Below are 23,651 nucleotides of genomic sequence, written 5' to 3'. Positions count from 1 at the left end.
AGAAGCAGCACGTGCAAATTCCCTGCAGAAGCCTGCCTGCATTTTCAAGGAACAGCCAGGAACCAGCATGTAAGTCTGGAAGTGAGGAAGGTGGACTATTGGGTAAGAGCTCAGAGAGGAAAGGAGGCAGGGGTGTCAAATAATTTAAGCCCATGGAGAACCTGGAGAAGATGCATGCTTTTATATTCAGCAGGATGGGAGCCCCTCTGAGTGGAGAGCAGAGGAGCGAACGCGATCTGACATGAAGGATACTTCCTTTCAGCTGTGTGAACTTGGGCCCCATTTTTTTTTTTTTAATTAATTAATTTATTTATTTATTTATTTTTGGCTGTGTTGGGTCTTCGTTTTCTGTGCGAGGGCTTTCTCTAGTTGCGGCGAGCGGGGGCCACTCTTCATCGCGGTGCGCGGGCCTCTCACTATCGTGGCCTCTCTTGTTGCGGAGCACAGGCTCCAGACGCGCAGGGCTCAGTAGTTGTGGCTCACGGGCCCAGTTGCTCCGCGGCATGTGGGGTCTTCCCAGACTAGGGCTCGAACCCGTGTGCCCTGCATTGGCAGGCAGATTCTCAACCACTGCGCCACCAGGGAAGCCCTGGGCCCCATTTCTAACCTCTCTAAATTTGTTTCCTCCTGTGTAAACTAGGGAAAAGCATCGGACTTCATGAGGTTGTTGTGATGATTAAATAAGATGGTATGTGCAAAACGTTTAGCATCTACCTGAACTAGAGCAGGTATATTCTTTTCCCTTCCCTGTTTTCCACCTCCTCTCTTCTGCCTCTTCCACCTGGTACCAAGGGCCAGGAGGGGGAGGCAGGAACCAGCCTTGCAGAGTACAGCCCACGTAAGAGGTAGGAAGAAAAGGGGGCAGTTGGTGTCAGACCTAGGTTAACAGACTTACTAGTTGGAATTTAACGTAACTGTGTTATTCTTCCTGTTCTACGAGGCAGAGTAGAGGGCCAGAACTGCAAGTAGAGACTCAGATGGGTGGTCCTATTAGGTATAGGCGCTGGTCTGCCAGGCCTCAATTCTTAAAAGAAAACTCCCCCAAACCTTTCTAGGTAGTTTATCAACGCAGGCTCTGGGCATGCTAGCAGTTTTAATGGTTCCATTGTTTAATGTGTTAACTCCCTGAACGTTAAGTGATTAATCTGTCTTCTAATTAATGTTTGAATGATTCTCCTCAGGTCTAGACTATTAAGGGCACTTCTATTTAAAAATAGTCTGTCGCCTGCTTGTGCCGTCAGGGGCAATAGGTACATTTGAGGTCGCCGTTTTGAGTGACCCTTGATGGCTTCGAAATATCCATAAAGACAACAACGAAAAACAACAGACCCCCTCCCCCTTAATTAGTGATGAAAGGCTTTGTCGCGTTTGTCTGGGCCTGGGGCTAGGTTCCCAGCCCCAGAGTGTGGAGAATGGTATTCACCAAGGCGTGCTCAGAAAGCCCCGGGCCGGGGAACTGGCGGCCAGGTCTCTCCGTAAGTCACCCAAGTCGCCTCCCACTTTGGGTGACTGCATGTTTATTTACTTGCAGTAAATGATAGTAAATGAATGTGCCCAAGTGTAGGCCGACCCCAGGGGTGGCGGGATCTTCGCAGCTCCACCGTATGGACCCGAGAGGGGCGCGGTAGGGTGCCTGTGGGGTCTCCCGGGTGCCCGGAGCGGAGCGCGCGCCGGCCCGGGTCCGAGCCTGCGACTGCGAGCTGGGCGCTGCAGCTGAAGCCTGGGGGCGGGTCCCGCGTGGGTCCGCCGGTGCCCCCTCCCGCCCACCCGCGCGCGCCGAGGCACCGCCCAGAACCGCCCCGCCTTCGCCGGCCGCGCGCCCCCAGCCCTCCACCGCCTCGGCCGCCCGCCCGCCCGCCGGCCCGGCCCCCGCCCCTCCTCCGCCGGCCTGGCCCGCCCCCTCCACGGCCGGGCCCGGCCCCCTCCCTCGCCCCGGCAGCGCTCGCAGGCTCGCTCTTCCCTCTTCCCACACCGCCCTCAGCCGCTCCCTCCCCGCACTCTCGTCTGGAGAGGAATCGAGCGCCGAGCGCATCGATAGCTCTGCCCTCTGCGGCCGCCCGGCCCCGAACTCATCGGTGCTCTCGGAGCTCGATTTCCCTAGGCGGCGGCCGCGGCGGCGGAGGCACAGCGGCGGCGGTGGCGGCGGCGGCGGCGGTGGCGGCGGCGGCTCGGCCAGTACTCCCGGCCCCCGCCATTTCGGACGGGGAGAGATCGCGGCGCAGGCACTGAAGGCGGCGGCGGGGGCCAGAGGCTCGGCGGCTCCCAGGTGCGGGAGAGAGGTACGGAGCGGACCACCCCTCCTGGCTCCTACCGGGGTCCCGACCCTCCTCTCCGGCGCCGGGCGGGGCCGGCTGCGAGTGAATGAATTGGGGGTCCCCGGAGGGGCGGGGAGGGGGCGCGGGCACGGGGCCCGGGCGGGCGGACGGGGTCGGGGGGGGTCTGCCGGGGGAGGCGCGGGGACGCGGCGACGCGGGGAATGAGGAATGGGCGGTGCGGGGCTGAGGAGGGTGAGGCTGGAGGCGGCCGCCGCTGGTGCTGCTTCCTGGACGGGGAACCCCTTCCTTCCTCCTCCCCGAGAGCCGCGGCTGGAGGCGGCCGGGGTGAAACTCGCGGGCCGGGCGGGCCGCCCCTCGGGGCGGTCGGGTGCGGTGGAGGTTACTCCCGCTGCGCTCCAGCCTCCCCTCCCCCTCGCCGTCCTTCCCTCTCCCTCTCTCTCCCTTCGCTCCCGCACCTCTTCCTCCCTTCCCAGCACTCGGCTGCCTCGGTTACTGCCTTCTCTGCTGCATCTCGCATCTCTAGGACGAGGGTATAAACTTCTCCCTCGAGCGCAGACTGGACGGCTTGTGGTCCTTTTTTCAGTGTGTAGGGGGATATATGAGTAAGAGGGGAGGTCGCGTTTTGGAAGCGCGGAGGAAAGTGCTTAGAGACCACTGTTTGAGGTTATTGTGTTTGGAAAAAAATGCATCTGCAGCCGAGTTCTTGACTGCTCCCCTCCCCCATGTATGGGCTGTGACATTGCTGTGGCCACAAAGGAGGAGGTGGAGGTAGAGATGGTGGTGGAAGAACAGGTGGCCAACACCCTACAACATAAAGCCTGTACTTAGTGAAAAAGAAAAAGTTAATCCCAGAAGGTCTGTTTTGCTTTGTCAAGTTAAAACACACGCAGCAAACCCGCAGAGCAGAAGCAGGGCTTTTTCCTTGCTAGTTGAGTGTAGACAGCAATAGCTAAAATTGTATTTGAAGTTTAATTTGCCTGTTGTTGTCCTTTCCCCCATCTCTTCTGTATTACCCTCATGCATACAAATTTGACCCCCATCCCAGGAGTTATTACAGTACTCCTAAACGGCTGTCACACAATTTTTTTTTTTTTTAACTGACCTACCAGAGGAGTTAATTGTAGCAATCTGCCAGCCGACTGCCTGAAATACTCTTAGGCATGTGCATGCTGTAGTTGAAGTCCTCAACTAGCCTTCCTAAATCTTGATATCCACCAAAATAAGGGGTTAAGAACAGAAAGGTATTTTCTAATTTTTTTACACAATATACATGTTACATTTGTAATGGAAAAAAATCATTCAAAAAGAAATCACAAAGGGAAAAAAGTCTGTTCATAATCATCTCAGAATCAACCTTATGAGTGATGTCATTCTTAGGTGACTAAGGTCCAAAATGCTGACTCGGGCATGTAGTAGACTAGAGATGACAAATATGGTTGATAACAATACTGTTTACTTTAGACTGTATCCATCCACAGGCATTCTTGGTTTTAAGAGATAGTAGACGAAATAATAATTCATTTTGTTTTATGACAAAGTGAAAATTCTTTTCCTGAACAGACTGTTCAGTTCTGTTCCCAGTTCCACCGCTTGCTAGCTTTTGTAGCTTTGGGTGAGGGGGCTCCTTCTGGCCTATGATCTTCTTTGGGAACCCAGTTCTCTCTAGTGGGTTTAAATATTACTTGATTTTTGAAATCTAAGTCAAAGATTTTTTTCAGAAATAACTGCTGCATAAAGAAGTAGACCAGAAGGTGTGTGTCTTTCAGAATTCACACATGTATGTACAACTAAGCTCTAATCCAGTATTTGTCCACAGTCTCTCTTAGGCTAGCAAACTTATTGGTCATAAGGACCTGGACCCCTTTACACTCTTAAAAATTATTGAAGATCCCAATTTGGAGTGTGTCAATATTTAGCACAATAGAAATTAAAATTGAGAATTAAAAAAATATTAATTCATTAAAAAAAGAAATAATAAGCCCATTACTTGGTAACAGAAGTAGAATTTTTAATGAAAAGTAACTTTTCCAAAACAAACACAAAAATTGTGAGAAGAGTGGCATTGTTTCGCACTTCTCTAATTATATAGTTTAGTAAAAGACGGCTGGATCCTCACGTCTGCTTCTGTATTCAGTCTATTATCACACATCTGGAAAATTCTACTGTACACTTGTGAGCGAATAAGAGTGGAAAGGGTAAATCACATCATAGCATTATCGTGAAACCAGTTTTTGACCTCTTAGGCCCTCTCCAAAAGTCTTAGGAACCCTAATGGGTTCCTGGAACACATTTTGAGAACTACTGTTCTAGGCTATCCAAATTTTATTGGAGGGGTGGGCTGGGCAGGGAACTAGAGGATACATTTTGGTGAGATTATCCTCACCTATCCCATTTGCTGCAGTCAACATTAGGAATGAAAAGGGGAAGCAAACAGGATGTGATACATGTTTGTGGTGGCCTTAGACAAGGCTAGGTGGCACAGAGCAGGCCAGGGAGAAGCTGTGAGACGACAGCTGTCTGGCCTGTCTGCTCTCTGTGAGTAGGTTCAGGAATAGCGTGAAGAGGTAGTTAGTACGTTATCACTTGGAAAAACATATTACTTTTTGGGGGGCAGGGTGGTGGGGTGCCTATTGGGATAATTCTTGGTCTTCGGTAAATAGGATGCTGCATGTATATAGTGTTCATATACAATATCTGTACATTCATTAATTTTGAGCTGCTTACCCTGTAATAAATTATTGTTCATTGACTGCCATTCTTTCTGCAGTTCACTACTTATTTGTAGTAATATCATGTAGTTATTGAGGGAAAGGAGATTAAAGTAAATAAATTCATTTTCATTTCAAAAAGTTTGAAACAGCTGACTAAAAAAATATTTTCTGGCTTGGCGCCGTTAACCTTTCAAGTTGTCGATATTTATTGCTACTGTTGGGAGATGATGTATGAGAAACAGAGAATAAAAGTCATGTGGATTACTGAGAAATACTCATATCTTTTAAAAATTCTCTCATTAAAAGTGTGCTTGTCTTTAAATATTATATAATTATATTTTTCTTGTGCAAAGTGCTATTTTTCAGCACTGATATAGCATTATAGATTGTGATTGATGATCAGATCATCTGTACTGAATAGTTAGTTAAAAATTCTCGAAGTTCTCTTAGTTTTTACACCGTTTTTTTCCCCAGCAGATAACGTACAGATTAAAATGTCACCAAGTATCGTCCTTGTCTGCTTTGGCATCTCAGTTTTTATTTTCCCAGTGTACTGTCCAGCTTTATTTGACAGTCCTCCCCCAACCCCCATCTGATTCTTGCTAACTGTCCAGGAGAACTCTATGATGACGCTTTTAAAAAGTTTTCTGTAGCTGTTGGCCCCAACAGAGGCACTCAGCATGTCCACTTGTAACTCTTAGGGGCCCGAGTCGATGAGGAATACTGTGGCGATAGCTGTCAGCAAGTTTTGTGTGAGTGTGTCCTCAGGGTGTAGAGCAGCGTGCTTGACACTTGTACTGAGTGAAGTCGTGGCCTGCTCCTTTGAGAGCCATTACCTGCTGCCGAAGAGCAGACGGGCTCTTGAGATAGAGTGACCTGAATCCAAGGTAAAAGAACTATGTACTCCGAATGAGTTTTTCTCAAATGCTGATGGAGGAGTTTGTCAACGCCGTACAATTCATTACAATACACATCTGTAGTCACCTGGAGTTTTTGTCATTGAATTTTGTGAGGTATTTTGAAATAATGTTCCGTATAAAGGTGAACTTGTGTTAAGAGGTATTGATAGAGTGTTTGGGTTATATTAACCTCACGTGTGGCACATGTTCTAATTGAGTCACATTTCCATTTTTGTCATAAGGCCTGCTGAAAATGACTGAATATAAACTTGTGGTAGTTGGAGCTGGTGGCGTAGGCAAGAGTGCCTTGACGATACAGCTAATTCAGAATCACTTTGTGGATGAATATGATCCTACGATAGAGGTAAATCTTGTTTTCATATGCATATTGATTTGTGCAGGCCCGTCCTTTGGGTAAAAAAAAAGGTTTCTCTGATCATTTTCTGTGACTACTCATTACAAGGTAGTTATACTGATAATACTTTTATTAAGTTATTTAAAATGTACTTGGATTTCAAGGCATTACTCTGATATTATAAGTAACCATAGATATGAGACACCAGCCTGTTTTCTCTCAAGACAATAATACTATCTGTGACGTTCACTCTGTGTTAGTGTATGTGCATTTTGATTGGAAGTGTATTTCAGAGTTTTCTCACAGGGTGAAAATGTGAATTTACATCTCATCTGTAAGATGAGACATATCTAACAGTCCTTTTTTTTTTTTTTTTTAATGTGGCTATTATTTTTATGGGGTTTTGGTATTTTTTTTGGTATTTTGATGTCACATGTAGAGTTGATTTATACTGGTGAAGTGTAATCGTTTGATGATTGAATTAAAAACACTGAATTAGTAGTATTTTCATATTTTCTCTTCACATTGAAGTAGTGGAGAACCTACAACTACCTGATGCATTTTAGAAAGCTCATTCTTTACGTTTATATGTATATCAGGTGATATATAAGAATACCATCACCAATCCTTACCTTTGCTTTACAGCCCTTTTTCAATTTATTCAAGGCAATGTTAGAATTGTTTTTTTATTACAAATTAATTAATGAATAATTTTCAGACTTTTTCAGTTTCATAAAAATGTACCAAAGGAATGGCCAACAGCAAAATGATAGAATAAAGGCCTAGCAGAGACCTTGAGAGGTCACGTAGTATGTTTCCCACTGCCTTCTGGCAGCGCTATACTCAGATGATCTCAAGCAGATAAGGATTTATTTAATCCCAAAGACCTGCAGGAGGGAATGGCACACAACTGTCCTTGTTAACTAATTTCCAGAATGTAATTATTAGCTATTTCATGCATAATCTGAATCTTCCTGTTAAGTTTAACATAATATCAGCTCATCTTTGAAATAGATTTATGTTATTAGATTATTTCTTAGACTTCTTTTAAGCAATCCTAATCCCTTAGCTTTTATTCTAGATCTGGTATACCAGTTTATTTAATCAGCTCTGAAAAATTTCCCATAACTTTCTCTGAGTCCCAAGCTGTAGGGTCTAGAATCGGTCAAAAAATGCCCTGTTAAGGTGCTGTGTAATATCTTAAAAAAAACACCTTGACTGCACTTAGGTAGGTTTTGAGGGCATTGTTGGCCTTGGGGAAGGTGTTTATGCAGTGTAGAACTTTGAGGATTGATAAGGAAATGTCAACTATTTCTGGTACTGGAGGGAAAAAAATGAAGAGATAACCCTTATTTACAAAGATCTGATTTAAACATAGAAGCAGCTTTCATTTGGCTTCCAAGTTTAATAATTTGCATTAGTAAAAGGGGAAGAGTCTAACTGAAGTGGACCACCTATGTAATAGTCTCTCTGTATTTCCTCTTGGCAAGTCAATTCAATGCTAATGGTTTTGTTTATTTTTTACTTTGAGGAGGATTAAATAGTTCACCTATTTCTAAAGCCAAGGTTACTCCACCATTTAAATTGGAAGTAAAAGGACATTTTAACAGAATTTAAGTTAAGCATGGCAGTTTTCCTGGGATTCTGGAATATGATTTTAGCAGAAGTGCCCTCCATCTTTTCTGAAAATCTGAAGAATTCCATTACACTCTGTTTCCTATCAGAGGTCAAGAATGATGTATAAGAATGTGATTTAAAAAAGAAAGGTTAGGAAACCTTTTGGTCAAAATTATTAAAGTGCAATATAAATCTTAAAGAAATAAAGCTAAAAGTCAATCCTTTATTTTGGGGGAAGGTAAAAAAAGTTTATCAACTCAAACCCATTAACTCTGATTATGATTTCTGCCAAACCAGAAGACTTGACCCAGGGAAGCATTGATTACCTGTGAACTTTGAAACTGACATTCCGTCACTAGTGTAGCCACCTGGGAAATGGTTATCAGAGATTGTCTCTTATCTCCCAAGTTACAGTGAGTCTCTGAGGGAACTGACACATTGAATTCTTGGTGTAGTTCAACTAGAAGAAAAGCAAGAGAATTTAGTAGTTTATTTTCATAAGTGGTTAAACAAAAATACTGACATGACATTTTTGTAAAAAGTTGAAGGGTAGTGGGTATCACTACTGCTGTTAAGTTTCTGGTAGGTGAACAGTAGGCCAGAGAAAATAAGAGAGGTCATAGACTTTGCACATTTGGAGTTCTCATCAGTTTTTCTGCATTAAACAAATGGAGAGAAGTTTAGGAAAAAAATTTAATTAACTAATACCATATTTTCTAGTGGTTTAGAATTTTCAGAGATTTATATTGGGTTGGCCAAAAAGTTCTTTCGAGTTTTTCGTAAGATGTTATGGAAAACCCCGAATGAACTTTTTGGCCAACCCAAAACTATGAGCTAGGTAAGGAAGGTGGTCATTGTTTCTTTCATTTTATCGATAAAAATGGTCTCTGAGAGGTTGCAACTTGCATAAGGATACTTAAGCTAGCAAGTGGTGGAATTTTAAGTTTTCTGAGACCAAGTTAAATGGAATTTCCACTGCACCCTTGTATAGCTTTTTAAAAATGAAAAATTAGCCTTCAAGCTAAAAATATTTAGTGTTGGAGGCTGATTCAGATTATTAATATATCAAAATTTGAACTTAGCGTACTATCTAATGGCATCTTAATAGCAGAGATATGATATAGAATTAGGTATGACACATAGATGGAGCATGTTTATATTTGCACATGATGATCACTTTTACTTCTGAAAAGATTTTACCTTTATCTTTTATGAAGCCCACTGAAGAGTTCCAAGAGATAACGAAATACCTTGTTAGTGGTGCAGGATTGTTAAAAACTCAGTCCCCAAACACAATACCAGGCTAGAAATAATATATGTTTTTATAGTTTGGAGATCATGTTATTATAAAAACATGTTCTCTGAAATGTGTTTTCTAAGGTAGAATTTGGTGGAAGCAGAAAAATGGAAGTAGAGATCAGAACTGTCAGTTGGTCAGTTAACAAACGTATAACAAGTATCTACTGGGTACAATATAAAAATAGACACAGAAAGAAGTATTTTTTCCCAGTCTCCAATTCACTGACATCTGTATGCTTCTGTTAATGTGACATTTCTAATTCAGTCCAAGTATTATGCCCTCCTTTGATGAAACAGTTTTCTAGTCAGTAAGAAAGAATGGAGTCATAATTGGATTGATTTGTTCCATCTTTAGTGCTCTGAGCCCTTGAGTGTTTATTCACCAAGATATATCAGTTTCTCTTTTAAAAAAATTTTCCATGTTAATTATGGAATTGCTGACTAAGGTATTTAAATTATAGAGAGAAAATTTGTAATACTAAACCAGTATTGAAGAGTGGTGTAAGAAAAGCACTGTTTAATATTGTAAGCTGTTATTTTTCTGCTTTTTTTGGTTTTGTTTTTTTGACATGTATCAGTAGTTATTAACAAGGAATAGGTGGTGACTTTGCCCCTCGGGACATTTGGCTAAATCTGGAGCTGTTTTTGGCTGTCACAGCTTGAGGAGGGGGCTGCTACTGGCTTCTGTAGTGGGCAGAGGCCGGGGTTTTGTTACTCCTCCTGCAGTGCACAGGAGGGCCCCCCAGCAAACAATGACGTGGTCCAGAATGTCAGTCAGCAGTGCTGAGGTTGAGACCCCAATACTGTGCATTACATATAGCTTCAAACGTCCTGTAAATTGTGAGGCTCAAGTCCCTGAATATGGTTTATGTTAGATTTTTTAACATAATATAGATTTTAAACCTTACATTTTCTAAACTAACAATATGTTATATTAGCTTACACTAGCGTTCTGTTAAAACATTCTGTTTTTAAAACAAGGTACAACACAGCAATTTTGTAAATCCATTTCTCTTCAAGACTGTGGCCACTCTTCCCCCCCCCCCTTTCAAGTGAGTGCCCTCTACTGGTCAACTTATTCACTTTTATAATAAAAAATGAAATCCTAAGTTTGGATATTTTTTCTATTTAAACTGTGGGTATAATCAATTTATAACTATATAAATTTTATTTAAAAGACTTATTTTGTATGACTAATGTTTTAACAATCTAAAGTGTCAAAAAAAAAAATCTAAAGTGTCAGTTTTACTTTGCTAATGTTATTAAGATTACCGTGTGGACCAGTTAGGCCTAACTAATTAAATATGTGGGTGAATATTTTTGACTAAGAAAGGAAATGTGGCAATGTAGGAGAAAATAGGGTGGTGCCCTTGTTAGCACTGCTTGAGGTCACTTTGTCTGAGGGAATAAGAAGGGGCACTGTGGCTCTGTGAATTTCTTTTCATGCACACAGGAGGTACCTTAGAGAGTTCAGAGCTTAGGGATGTGTTACATGAGGTGTTAGGAAGGGCCTATTCAAAAGTGGCAAATTGTGGAAGTTCACATGTTGTAAATTTTTATAGGACTGTAGAATAGTTGAGAACGCCTGATTTTTAGAATAAACTAACACAAAATTCAGGCACTGTGTTTAGGTCAATTTAAGAATAAGAATTTACTTAATAATAACTATTTATTGAGCCCTGAATGTTGAAAATTATTGGACACGTTTTATTCTAACTTGGGTTTTTATAAATACAGAGCTTTAAAAACATGCAAATGAAAGTTGGCAATGGAAATAAGTGAAAGGAAAAGAAAACTTTATCCTTTATCGTTTGGCGTCTCTTAAGAGTCTGGTTGAAACAATGCAGCTAATTTCTTAATTCCATAAATGTTGTTAGTGCCTACTCTGTACCATGCAGCCTTCCTACGGTCTAGAGATACACTGAGGAGCAAAAAGAACCGCATCACTGCCTTCATGGAGGTTATTAGTCTTAGATGTATTTGGAAGAGCAGTGTTTCTAGACAGTGATCCTAATTATATATAACTTAATTTAGAGGCTTTATGCTTTAGGAGGGCGATAGATTTCTTATGTCTCTTAATTATATTGTCTCATAGTGCCTAGGTTTATGGAACAGTTATATTATTGTGATCTTAATGTAATAAAATTAGAAATGGGTAGTAAAAACAAAATATTTGAGAGGATTAAGTAGGGCTGTATTGCTTACCTTAGGTAATTTTTGAACTTTTTATTTTGAAAATTTCAAACCAATGGAAAAGTAGTGAAAAATACTACAGTGAATACCTCTTAACCTTTAAACTAGGCATAGTTACTTTATGTGTGTGTGCCTGTGTATGTACACACACATACTTGAATACATATTATTTATTTTTGCTGCACTTTTTGAGAATAAGTTGCGTATGTTAGGACCCTTTACCTCTAAACACAGGGGTCTGTGAACTGTGGCCTGCCTGCTGGCCACATACAGCCTGTGTCTGTTTCTGTAAAGTTTTATTGGGGCACAGCTGTGCTTGAGTGTTGACATGTTGTCTATGGCTGCTTTTGCACTACAGTGGCAGAGCTGAGTGGCTGCAACAGAGACCAAATACTGTCTGGTCCTTTACGGAACAAGTTTGCTGACCCTCTTCTAACAATAAGAATAATTCATTGTATAACTACAACGCAGTGACAAAATTTAGGAAATTCAACATTGATACAATGTTTTATCTAACATATAGTCCATATTCAAATTTTATCAGTTCCCAGAATGTGCTCTCGGCAATTCTTTTTTTTTTTTTTTTTCCTGATCCCAGGATCAAAAATCAGGTGTCATGTCTCACAATCTAGAACAGTTTCTCAGTTTTTCTTAGTCATTCGTGACAGTGGCACTTTCTGAAGAATTCAGGCCAGTTGTTTTGTAGAATGTCCTGTCATTTAGTTTTGTCTGATTGTTTCCTCTTGGTCAGATTTGGATTAAACATTTTTGGTAGAAATACTGTGTAAGTGATGTTATGCCCTCCTTGCTGTATCACATCAGGAGGCACAAGATGCTGGCTTGTCCCATTATTGATGATGTTATGTTAACATTGGTTATTTGGTTAAGGTCATATCTATCAGCTTTCTCTCTGTAAAGGTATCTTTAATTCTTTTATAATTAATATGTACTCTGTGGGGAGATACTTTGAGACTATAAATATCCTGTTCTCCAGCATATTTGCACCCAGTGGGATGTAGTAGCCACTGATAATTCTAACCAGAACAAACTACCACCATAATGACTGCAAAGTGGTAGGTAATCTAACTCTGTCATTACTTCTACATTTATTATTTGACATCTACCATAAGTAAGGTTTCTCTCTTTTCTCTTCCCTCTCCTTATTTATTTGGTTTGTCTTATTTGTATCCGTACAGACTCAAGGATTCGTTTTTCATTTGATGTGTTCAAGTCTATTCTTGTCATTATTGATTTTGGTGCTCAAATATATATTTGATTTGGCCAGTGGACTCCCTTTCGAGCTGGCCTCTGTATCTTTTTGACACATCCCCATCAGTTTTTGAGCTCTTTCTTACTTTCTGGCACAGTGTATTCCAGGTTCCCTTTGTTCTTTCCCTGTCCCTACCCTGGATTCAGCCATTTGTCCAGAGAGCCCTCATTCCTTTTACTAGGGAATGATATTTAGAAATTAAGTCCTGGATGTTAGGTGGTGTTGCTACTGGAGTGTCACTGCTTCTAGACCCTTTTCAACAGACAGAGCTAAGCAGTAGATTTTATTTAAAAATCATGAGTTCATTCTTCCTCCATGTTTTCTTTCTCCCATGATGAGAACACTGGTTCTACCTTGTATAAGTTTTAACGTTAAACATTAGACAGCTATTGAATTAAAAATGATAATGTCAATCAACACAGATTGAATAATTTAACATTAGGTTAGCTTTTTTATTTGTGGAATTGGGATTAAATATTTTTCTCCATTGAGAAAAGTGGGGATCCTTTTCATTTTCAAAGTATTCTTAAACCATTTAGGAAAAGATTGAGCTATTTGGCTACATAAAGACGAAAACACCTTTAACAAAAATCCAAGACAGATGGAAACCTGGGAAAACTACTTGCATCATCTATCAGTATCAGGAAGCTCTCCTGTATTTGAATTAGAGAAAAGCAAACATCCAAACAGGGGAAAAAAGGCATATAAATAGCCAACCTATCGACACTCACACAAAAAGTGCTGTCGAAACATATTAAAAGATACTTCATTAATGTAGAAATGCAAGTTCAAACAATAAATAACATCTTTTATTTTCATGTTGGCCAAGATTAAAATGATAACAGGCCTGGAAAGGTATGGAACATGTGTACTCTTTATGCTGTAGTGAGAGTATACCTTATTATAAACTTTCTGGAGGTCATCAGTTTGGCAGTATGTATCAAAATGGAAACTACATGTCCTTTGACTAATTGATTCCACTTACAGAAATTTATCTGAAAGATTCAGTTGGATAAGTGTTTAAGATGTATACCCAGGAGTGTTATTGCAGTGTTGTTTATAATTTTTAAAAGTGGAAATAATCTACACTTCTACCAGTAGGGAAGAGGTGAGGTAAGTTATGGTATCTTTGTACAAATTATATTATACAGTTGTCAAAAAGGATTAGGTAGATCTATAGGTACTGACATTGAAAAACTGTCCATTATGTAAGACAAGCTGTGTTGTAGCACTTTGTGTAGAGTATGAGTCTGTTTATTTAAAAACAATGTGAATATGTACTAAAATATGGTAGGACATATGCCAAACTCTGTAGTGTTTTTGTTTTTTTAAAAATGAGCATATACTGTTTGAGAGGGAAAAATAAATCCTAATTTTTGAGGGAGAAAAGTCACTAGAGTATTAGATACCATCAGATTACTTCATATTTACTTTCTTCCCCCCTTTTTAAAACCTCAATGAATTGGATAATACAGATGTATTACAGATAAAGAGGTACAGTTAAAGGAATTGGTATTAGGCCAATTAAAGAACAGCTGAGAGATATAATAATTCAAAATATGAAAATTATATTGTGCATCTGTAATTATTAAGATTGGATCCATGATTGATCCAGCCTCACATTCTGACCTTGGCATCAAGTGATAATTTGTGGGAGAATACCACATTACTTCAACAGGTTACAGATGTAGGCTTATAATATCCTTATTTTCAAAATCTGTTATGCAAATTTTCCTTGAGTTTATTCAGACTTTACCTCTTGGACATAGTACACATTTTATTCTCTCTAGTCCTAAGCTAAGATTCAACATTCTTATAATATCAAATGTCCATTATTTAGTAAAGAAGTCTTTGTTTTCTTTATCCTTACTTCTAATGAATGTCTTAACCAAAAATTCTGTCATGAGACAGAAGGTGTTAAGCTCTTTTAACGCCCTTGCTCCCTAATCAATACAGAAATCCTTCATAAACCTCAGAGTTTTAGCTGTTTTTCCCTGGAGCTTGTCCAGCTCCATTATATTTATTTTGAAATACAGTGAGTGGTTTTGGAAAAAGCAGTCCAAATGTAGATGTCCAGTGATTTTTATAAGGGCAAGATAACTGCTGTTGCTATACAGTTCCTAGTAGCCAGTGGCCTGCCCCCTACCTTTTGGGCCTATAATAGCATGTACAATGTAAAATATGAAATAATACAGTTAACTTTTTAGAGCACTTTTTCATGGTCTTTAATCCTAACCTGTATACAAAGTCCTCTGCATTATTATTTACCCACTTTTACAGCAAAAGAAACAATAGCTTAGAGTAGAGATTAAGTAGTTTGCCCATACTCACGCCGCAAGTAAGTGGAGTTCTGCAGGTGACATAGATTGAAGATTCAGGAGTGTATCTTTAGCCTAGACTTCGGCCCTGAGCATCAGCCCTGTATATCAAAGCTGCCTACAGGTCACAGCACCAGAGCAACCCACGAACATACGGAATTCAACATGCCCCAGATTGAACTCATCTTTTCCTCTCCCCTTCCCATTATGTTCTCATCTCTAAACAATAAGCTCTGCCATTAAAAAAAAATCGAGATATAATTCACATAACATAAAATTCATCCTCTAAAGTATACAGTTAGGTGGTTTTTAGTATATTCACAAAGTTATACAACCATCACCCCGTCTAATTCTGTCACATTTTTATAACCCCATACCAATTAGCAGTCGCTCCCCAATCCCTTCTCCTGCCAGCCCCTGGCAACCATTAATCTACTTTCTGTCTCTGTGGATTTGCCTGTTCTGAATATTTCACGTAATTGAAATCATACAACATGTGGCCTTTTGTGTCTGGCGTCTTTCATGTAGGATAATATTTTCAGGGTTCATCTATGTTGTCACATGTTTCAATACTTCATTCCTTTTTATGGCTGAATAATACTCTCTTGTATGGATATTTGTTTATGTATTCATCAGTTGATGGGCATTTGGATTGTTTCCTCTTTTTGGCCATTTTGAATGATGCTGCTGTGAACATTGCTGTAAGTGATGTATGAGGGTTGTTCTGTCAATTTTACCCATTAAGTATTTCTCAAAACTGTTTAATCTTCTCCATCTTACTGCTTTTGCTGCCTTAGTTCAGGTTCTGTCACTTCTTTTATTATTTTATTTTTGGCTGCGTGGGATCTTCCTTGCTGCGCGTGGGCTTTCTCTAGTTGTGGCGAGCGGGGGCTGCTCTTCGTTGCAGTGCGTGGGCTTCTCATTGAGGTGGCCTCTCGTCGCGGAGCATGGGCTCTAGGTGCGCGGGCTTCAGTAGTTGTGGCACATGGGCTCAGTAGTTGTGGCTCGCGGGCTCTAGAGCGCAGGCTCAGTAGTTGTGGCACACAGGCTTAGTGGCTCCGAGGCACGTGGGATCTTCCCGGACCAGGGATCGAACCCATGTCCCCTGCATTGGCAGGCGAGTTCTTAACCACTGCGCCACCAGGGCCAGGTTCTGTAATTTCTTGTAAAAGTTTCCTAAACTCATCTCCCAGCCTCCAGTCTGGTCTCATTTGTCATAATAATGCTAACAGTGGACATTGTTGATCTGATCCTCCCTCCTACTTAAAAATCTTTTAGTGATTTAGTGTAAGATAAAGTTCAGAACTTCTTAAGATGGCATATTAGACCCTCCATAAGCTGGCCTCTGCTTGATGGTGCAGTTTCACTTCTACTTACCTATAATCCCTCTAAGCTAAAATTGTGTTGAACTTCTTGGTTCCATGTATTCAACATGCTGTTTCCTGTTTTTGTGCATTCTCTTTGCTCCTTCCTGCCTGGAGTGGCCCTCCTGTCTTTCCTAATTCATACAAGCAAAGTTGATGTCTTCTCCTGTTTGTCACCATTGTACTTTGTTCTCCATAAGGTGTTGCATTTATTTCATTGTGTTTAAATTACTTGTTTACATTCATATCTCTTCCACCAGACCTAGCTCTTTGAGGTTAGAAACTATAATGCCTGGCACAGTATATGACATTCAGAAGATTTTTACTGTGTTCCTGTGATGCAAGGGAGAATGGAGTAGGTAGGAGGGAATGAACTAACAAATAAGCCTGTGCTTATATATCCCCAATTCCTTGTTTCTTTCCTATTATAATTCTAACATACCAGGCTATTGTGCATGTTTTTAGCTGTCTTTGAGAACTAGCTGTGTACAACAACTTTTGATGGGTTATAACCAATAGTGTAACACATCATTCTATGATAGATTCAAATAATCTTTTAGAAGAGTAACAAAATATTTGAGCATTAAGAGGGTAAAAGTGAGTTTCTCGTTTTTTCCTATAGGTGTTATTTAGCAGTACATGAAAAATACTTAGAATAACACATTAAGAAAATCTTACAAACATTTCAAAAGTAAATCCTCAAAGAATACTTCAGCTGACATTTCCAGCAGTCCTATTCATATTTACAAGAGCATCTGATGGAATCAACAGCATGAAGATGGAGATTAAATGGGCTAAGGCTTGTAATATGCTTATCACAGTATCCAACATATAAATAAGGGCTCAGTAAATGTTGGCTGTCATAATTACTATTAATAGTAATATGGTTACTTTTAGTAAAAGTTACTAATTTCTTTAGTTTTTTTTTTTTTTTTTTTTTTTTTTTACTATACTATGTCTTCCCATGACAGGGTTAACTTTAACTGCCTGAGTTGGAAAACTAAATTGAATATGTTGAAATATGAACATACTGAGTAACTTGGTTACTGTGAATTATAATAGAAAAATGACAAAATGATGTCCTGGTCAGTGAGTGTATCTCATTCTTGAAAGATATAGTCTTTACTTGCAAAGTCCTCTATTGGGTCTGCAGATGAGTTTCTGTACATAAAACAACACTTGAAGGCATGTTAATAAATTGGAAAACACTTTTAAAAAATTAAGCCAGTACAAAAAAGACAAAAATTCCAAACAGGTAATGGGAATAAATATGAAAAAGAAAAACTATGTAACATTACTAGTCCTCAAAGAAATAGATATTAAAACAATAGGATTTTTGGTCTAACAAGCTGACAAAAATAAAAATATGAAACCTATTGTTGAGTGAGTGGTGATGGAATGGGTACACCCTTAATGCCGTATGGAAAAGTAATACCATGAGCGTCATGTGCGCCCCAAACCAGGTCTTCCCTGTCTTAACATTGTGCCACATTTACTTTAGATCCTTTTTTCTTTTTCAAGATATAAAACTTAATACAGTTAAAGGCCTCTGTGTTCTCTGTAATCTTATTCTCTTCCCTCCCCCAAAATGTTTAAAAATCTATATATTTTGTTTATATTTTGACATTAATAGTAATTAAAATTTTTAATATTATATAAAACTTGCTTGAATACTAAAATACTCTTAATGTATAATTTTAAAATTTACAGCTTCGTTGTTTTAATATAATTTATGATATCTTAAACTTGTGTTTATTTTTACAGTGTCTGCATATATTTACATTGAATGGGTTTATTCATTTCTTCAACAGACAGTACTGATTACCTGCTGTGTTTAAGACTGACACACAGGGTGCATAGTGGTGAGCAAAACAGATGTGAGCCCTACCATCATGGAGTTTAAAGCCAAGTGGGGGGTATAGACTTGAACAATTACACATAAATACATAGTTACAAATTATAATAGGATCACCAGCTGCTATGTGGAGAATAGACTGTAGGAGTAACAACAACTGCTAGGAAGCAGTTGCAGGAGATTGCATGAGACAATCACATTGGACTAGGGTGAGGGTGGTGAGTGCTTGGATTTGGAGTATGTTTTGAAAATAGATAAACGGCATAAGACTGTGGGTATTAAACGCCTATGTAATTTTTTTTTTATGGTATGATGATTTAGGATGCCATATTAAGTATATCTCCATTTTAGCTATCGTTTTAAAAAAATAAACCATATTTTCTTAGCATCTCTTACCAGAAGTGGCATTACTGTGTCAAAGGCTATGAACATTGGTATGGCTCTTGATAAGTACTGTACTTGCTTTCCAAAAGGATTGTACCTGTTACTGTATCACCAGAAATGCTTGACTTCTATGTTTAACTTTTGCCAGCATAGTGTATTTCACTTAGAAAAGTTTTTTTTTTCTTTCTCTCTTTTTTTTTTTCCTACTACTTCAGTAAATTAAAAAAATAGTACTTTAGTTGGGAGTAAGGGGAAATCTATGGAATAACTTTCCTTTATTTAATATTTTATTATGTTGAGTTAGTTTTTAAGTGGCTTTCTTTTATCCTAGTTTCCAAAGGATGTTAGTAACCTTTGTATCTGATCTAAAAGTTTATTCTGTTTGAAAGGCTGGAAATAATACTAATGAAAAATGTGAAGTCTTGATTCTTTTCTTGCTCTGTCTTTAACTGGTTTCATTGTGGAATTTATGTGGTTTTAACTGGTTAGGCTTTGATAACCTGTACTTTCTCAATGGTGATTTTTTTTTTTTAAATATAAAAGGAATAGTATGTGTTGAGAGTACTTTAGATTTGTGATAAGGTATTTTATTAGCTTAGAGCAGGGGTTGGCAAAATGTAAAGGGTCAATTGGGTCTTTGTCACATAATCTTTGTTGTTGTTTTTTGTTTTTTGTTTTTTAAACAACCATTTAAAAACTGTTCTTGGCTCATAGACCATACAAAAACAGGTGGGCAGGATTTGGCCTGTGGGCCACAGTTTGCTGTACCCTTATTTAGGCTCTCATGTTGGGAAAGATTCTACATTGATGCATACATTTTTTTCTACTCCCATATACTTTTTTTCTTATGGCTAAACAAAATCTTTAGTATTTACATATCATTTTTGTTGTGCTTGCTGTCTGCTTTGTCTTAAAACCTGTCATTTCTTTTCAGATCAGATCTCGCCATTTAACACTTTTGTTCTTAAGTTTTTACCAAGTTGCACTGCCTTTTTATATAGCTCAGCGACTAATTATGCTTCTAAGGATGACTGTAGTTAAAATTAACTTGGGGGCTTCCCTGGTGGCACAATGGTTAAGAATCCGCCTGCCAATGCAGGGGACATGGGTTCAAGCCCTGGTCTGGGAAGATCCCACATGCTGTGGAGCAACTAAGCCCGTGCACCACAACTACTGAGCCTGCGCTCTAGAGCCCGCGAGCCACAACTACTGAAGCCCACGCGCCTGGAGCCCGTGCTCCACAACAAGAGAAGCCACCACAATGAGAAGCGTGTGCACTGCAACGAAGAGCAGCCCCTGCTCGCTGTAACTAGAGAAAGCCCGTGCGCAGCAACGGAGACCCAGTGCAGCCAAAAATAAATAAATAAAATAAGTAAATTTATTTAAAAAAAAAAAGAAATGCAAATAAATAAATAAATAAATAAAATAAAATAAAATAAAATAAACTTGGGAAATACTGAATTTTTAACCTGAACCTGTTATTTGTAATCAGCAGATTCTTCCTCATTGTTTATAGGCAGGTTGTGGATTACTTTTTTTCAATAACAGATTGTGACTCAGAATTTTGCTTTCAGTATCTTTGGGGTTTAGAAGGGAAAAGATAATAGGAATGAATAGGGACTGCTCTCCCAGTTTCTCAGTCCCTTTGATGGAGTGTTCATCATGGGAACATGCTATGAAATGCATGCAGAAACTACTAATATTTCACATTATATACTTTTGAAACACAAAATGTTTGAAAATTTTGTAAATGGGAGTTCACTGAGGTATACATCTTAGAGGCGCTATCTGTGGGCACGTGCATAATCCTCCAGCCACACCTTGGGTATAGATTTGTGTGGCTCCAGAAACTATAGTCTTTAATTTCATTGTTGATAGAAAATTTTAAAGATTGAAGAAACCATTAACCATAAGGTTAACTTCAGCTAGTACTGGTAAGTGAAGAATGCGAGGTGACAGCTCAATAGGTGAGGAAAAGTCTTTGGTCTGTTTCACATGTGCCGTAACCACACCTGGGCAATGAATGGATTGACTCCAAGAAACTACTTTGCTCTCAATTCCTGCTCTTTCATTCTACTCCAAAAACAATGGTTTTCAATTTATAATATACAGGAGTTCTTTCAAGGATCAATAGTTAATTAAAGGAATAGGCTAAAATAAAATGTCAACCAAATGTTCACATCTTTAGTCAAGAGCTTCTTGTTTAGAAAATTAAATATCCATCCTTTTTTTGACTGTTGCGATAATTGGTTTTTATTATAGAAAATTTGGAAAATACAGTTTACTTTAAACGATAAGTGCGAGATCATTCTAATATGGTAATCTTTCACACTTTTTAAAATTAAAAGGCAAAGAAAGAAATACATTTAAAATAATATCTATTACCACAAAAAAAGGTAAGCAAGAGATCAATTATTTCTTAGATTAATTCTCTCCATCAGAGACATACCCTTTGTTAACATTTTGATGTACATACCACGAGTTTTTTAATATATGTACAGATACATTTATACAGATGTGTAGAGATATTTTATTGGGATCATGCTACACGTGTATCTTTGTATTCTCCTTATGCTGTGAACATTTTTCAAACACTTTACCAAAAACATGATTTTCAATGACCACTTTTTTAATGATAGATTGGTTTGTGAAGTAATTCATGAACTAAGGGTGGAACAATAAGAAACAGTGTCCTTGGGCTTATACTTTATACCCATTATTAGCCCTGCCTCTGACTCCATGACTTCACCTTGCACCAGCCCTTTTCCTTATTTTTTGAAGCCTATTTTGGCAGAGAGTGTGTGAAATCTTTTAGGCATGAGTATTAATCAAAAGTCAGAGGAAAATCAGATTTTCATTTCAAGATTCTGTTATGTCACCTACCTTCTTTCCTTTACACCATCTTGGAGTTGCATGGTCTCTAAGATATCCATCTCTTTCTCTCTCCTTCAACCACTCCCTCTCTTTTTACTAGAGGTCTCACAGAATTTGCAGACAGAACAATCATTCTCTTTAGCATTATCATAGTATCTATCTGGCTGTTAAATATTGTTCCCAGGACTGCAGAAATGGATTAAATAAGGGCATTAAAATTCTCAGAATTGACCGTTCTCTTATGTATTCCTTTGAGTATAAATAAAATAGATACATGACAGTTATTTGTAAGTTGCTTGATTTTTCTTGCCACCTAAATCATCCAGAATAGTAAGAGTTGGTAGAGCTATCCCATTTTGTAAAAATTATTTTCCTTTACAGAGAATTTGGGTCTTTTTGTTATTAATCTGTGCACTTGCATTGTTGAATCTCTGTGTAACACCTTTTTTTAAAAAAAAAAAACCTTTTTTTAAACTGTGGTAAGATACACATAAAATTTACCATTGCCATTTTTAAGTGTACAGTTTAGTGGCATTAAGTAAGTTCACAATATTGGACAACCATTAGCTCTGTCTGTTTCCAAAACTTTTTCATCATCCCAAACTGAAACTCTGTGTCCATTAAACAACAGTTCTCCAACTCCCCTCTCCTCAGCCCCAGGTAACCGCTATTTTATTTTTTGTCTCAGTGACTTTACCTATTCTAGGTATCTCAGTATAAGTGGAATCACAGAATGTTTGTCTTGCTGTGTCAGACTTATTTCACTTAGCATAATGTTTTCAAGGTTCATCCATGTCGTGGACTGTATCATAACTTCATTCTTTTTTATGGCTGAACAATATTCTACTGCGTGTGTGCGTGCCCCCCCCCCCATTTTGTTTATCCATTCATCTGTTTAATGAACACTTGGGTTGCTTCTACATTTTAGCTATTATAAATAATGCGTCTACGACCATTGGCATACAAGTGTCTGAGTTTCTGCTTTCGGTTCTTTTGTTTATATACCTCGGAATGGAATTGCTGGATCCAGTTTCCTCTGCACCCTCACTGGCACTTGTTATTTTCCTTTTTTAAAAAAAATAGTCACCCTAATGGGTGTGAAGTGGTACTTCACTGTGGTTTTGATTTGCAATTCCTGAATGATGTTGAGCATCTTTTCATGTGCTTATTGGCCATTTGTGTATTTTCTTTGGAGACCTGTCTATTCACGTACTTTGCCCACTTTTGAATTGGGTTGTTTTTTTGTTCTTAAGTTGTGTCTAACACCTTTTTAGAAGTAAAAGGTGCACCATAATAACCCAGACTGTGTTTCTCCCTTCTCAGGATTCCTACAGAAAACAAGTAGTAATTGATGGAGAAACCTGTCTCTTGGATATTCTCGACACAGCAGGTCAAGAGGAGTACAGTGCAATGAGGGACCAGTACATGAGGACTGGGGAGGGCTTTCTTTGTGTATTTGCCATAAATAATACTAAATCATTTGAAGATATTCACCATTATAGGTGGGTTTAAGTTGAATAAAATAAGTTGACATTGAGGAGTAATTGTATCTTCCATTTATTGAGTCTTTGCTAACTGCCATGCACAAATTTGCACAAATTATCTAATTTAAATTTTAAAATAATTTTTGTTAGGTAATATCCCTGATTTACAAGTGAAATTCTTAAGGATTAGAGCAGTTGAGCAACTTGTTCCAGATCACATAGTAGTAGTGCTAGAATTGAAAGGTAGGCCTGTTTGAGAAACAAGGCTTTAAGCTAGATCCATCATAAAAATGAAAACCATGAACAAAAATGTGAAAAGGTTAATTGAGATGGCGCCACTCAAATAGCCTTAAAAATCTGTATAGTGTAGAATTTCTTGGAATCAGATAAATGTTGGCCTTAGATAGTTAAGGAAAAAACACAACTCTGAAGTTATAAGATTGAAGTATTAGAGCAATACAGTTTTTAAAGAATCTCAACAAATTTGCATAGAAGCGACTACTTTTATTAAAATGTTCATATAGAAATCAAAATCTTTTCCACTTGGTGCTCTCTTTTTTAAGAATGAAGGTAAAGCATTATGTTAATGTTGTAATTCCTATTTTTATAAAAACATTCTATATGTGTACATTTAATAACGTATATAGTACATGTTTCTAAGATTATAATTTTAAAAATTAGGCATAGCACTTTTTTGGACTAGAATTTTTCAATATTTGTTTTATTGTGACCTACCTGCATATGAACCTACT

General features: G+C 38.8%; 1 protein-coding gene across 2 annotated transcripts in view; it reads left to right on the top strand.

Annotated features, from left to right (window-relative positions):
- The first annotated feature begins 2,133 nt into the window (after positions 1-2,133).
- KRAS (KRAS proto-oncogene, GTPase) overlaps positions 2,134-23,651 on the top strand; it is a 38,147-nt gene continuing 16,629 nt past the window's right edge. Inside the window, exons 1-3 of one of the 2 annotated variants that reach the window (XM_068559894.1) lie at positions 2,134-2,279; positions 6,129-6,250; positions 22,739-22,917. In XM_068559894.1, coding sequence (XP_068415995.1) covers positions 6,140-6,250; positions 22,739-22,917 — 290 coding nt within the window. In that variant the 5' untranslated portion in view covers positions 2,134-2,279; positions 6,129-6,139. The remainder of the gene's footprint in view (positions 2,280-6,128; positions 6,251-22,738; positions 22,918-23,651) is intronic. The other variant, XM_068559893.1, reaches the window with a different exon arrangement.

Source organism: Eschrichtius robustus, chromosome 13 (assembly GCF_028021215.1).
Source record: "Eschrichtius robustus isolate mEscRob2 chromosome 13, mEscRob2.pri, whole genome shotgun sequence".
Lineage (NCBI taxonomy): Eukaryota > Metazoa > Chordata > Mammalia > Artiodactyla > Eschrichtiidae > Eschrichtius > Eschrichtius robustus.
Note: the sequence above shows the minus strand (reverse complement) of the source record. Positions and strands in the feature narration are given on the sequence as shown.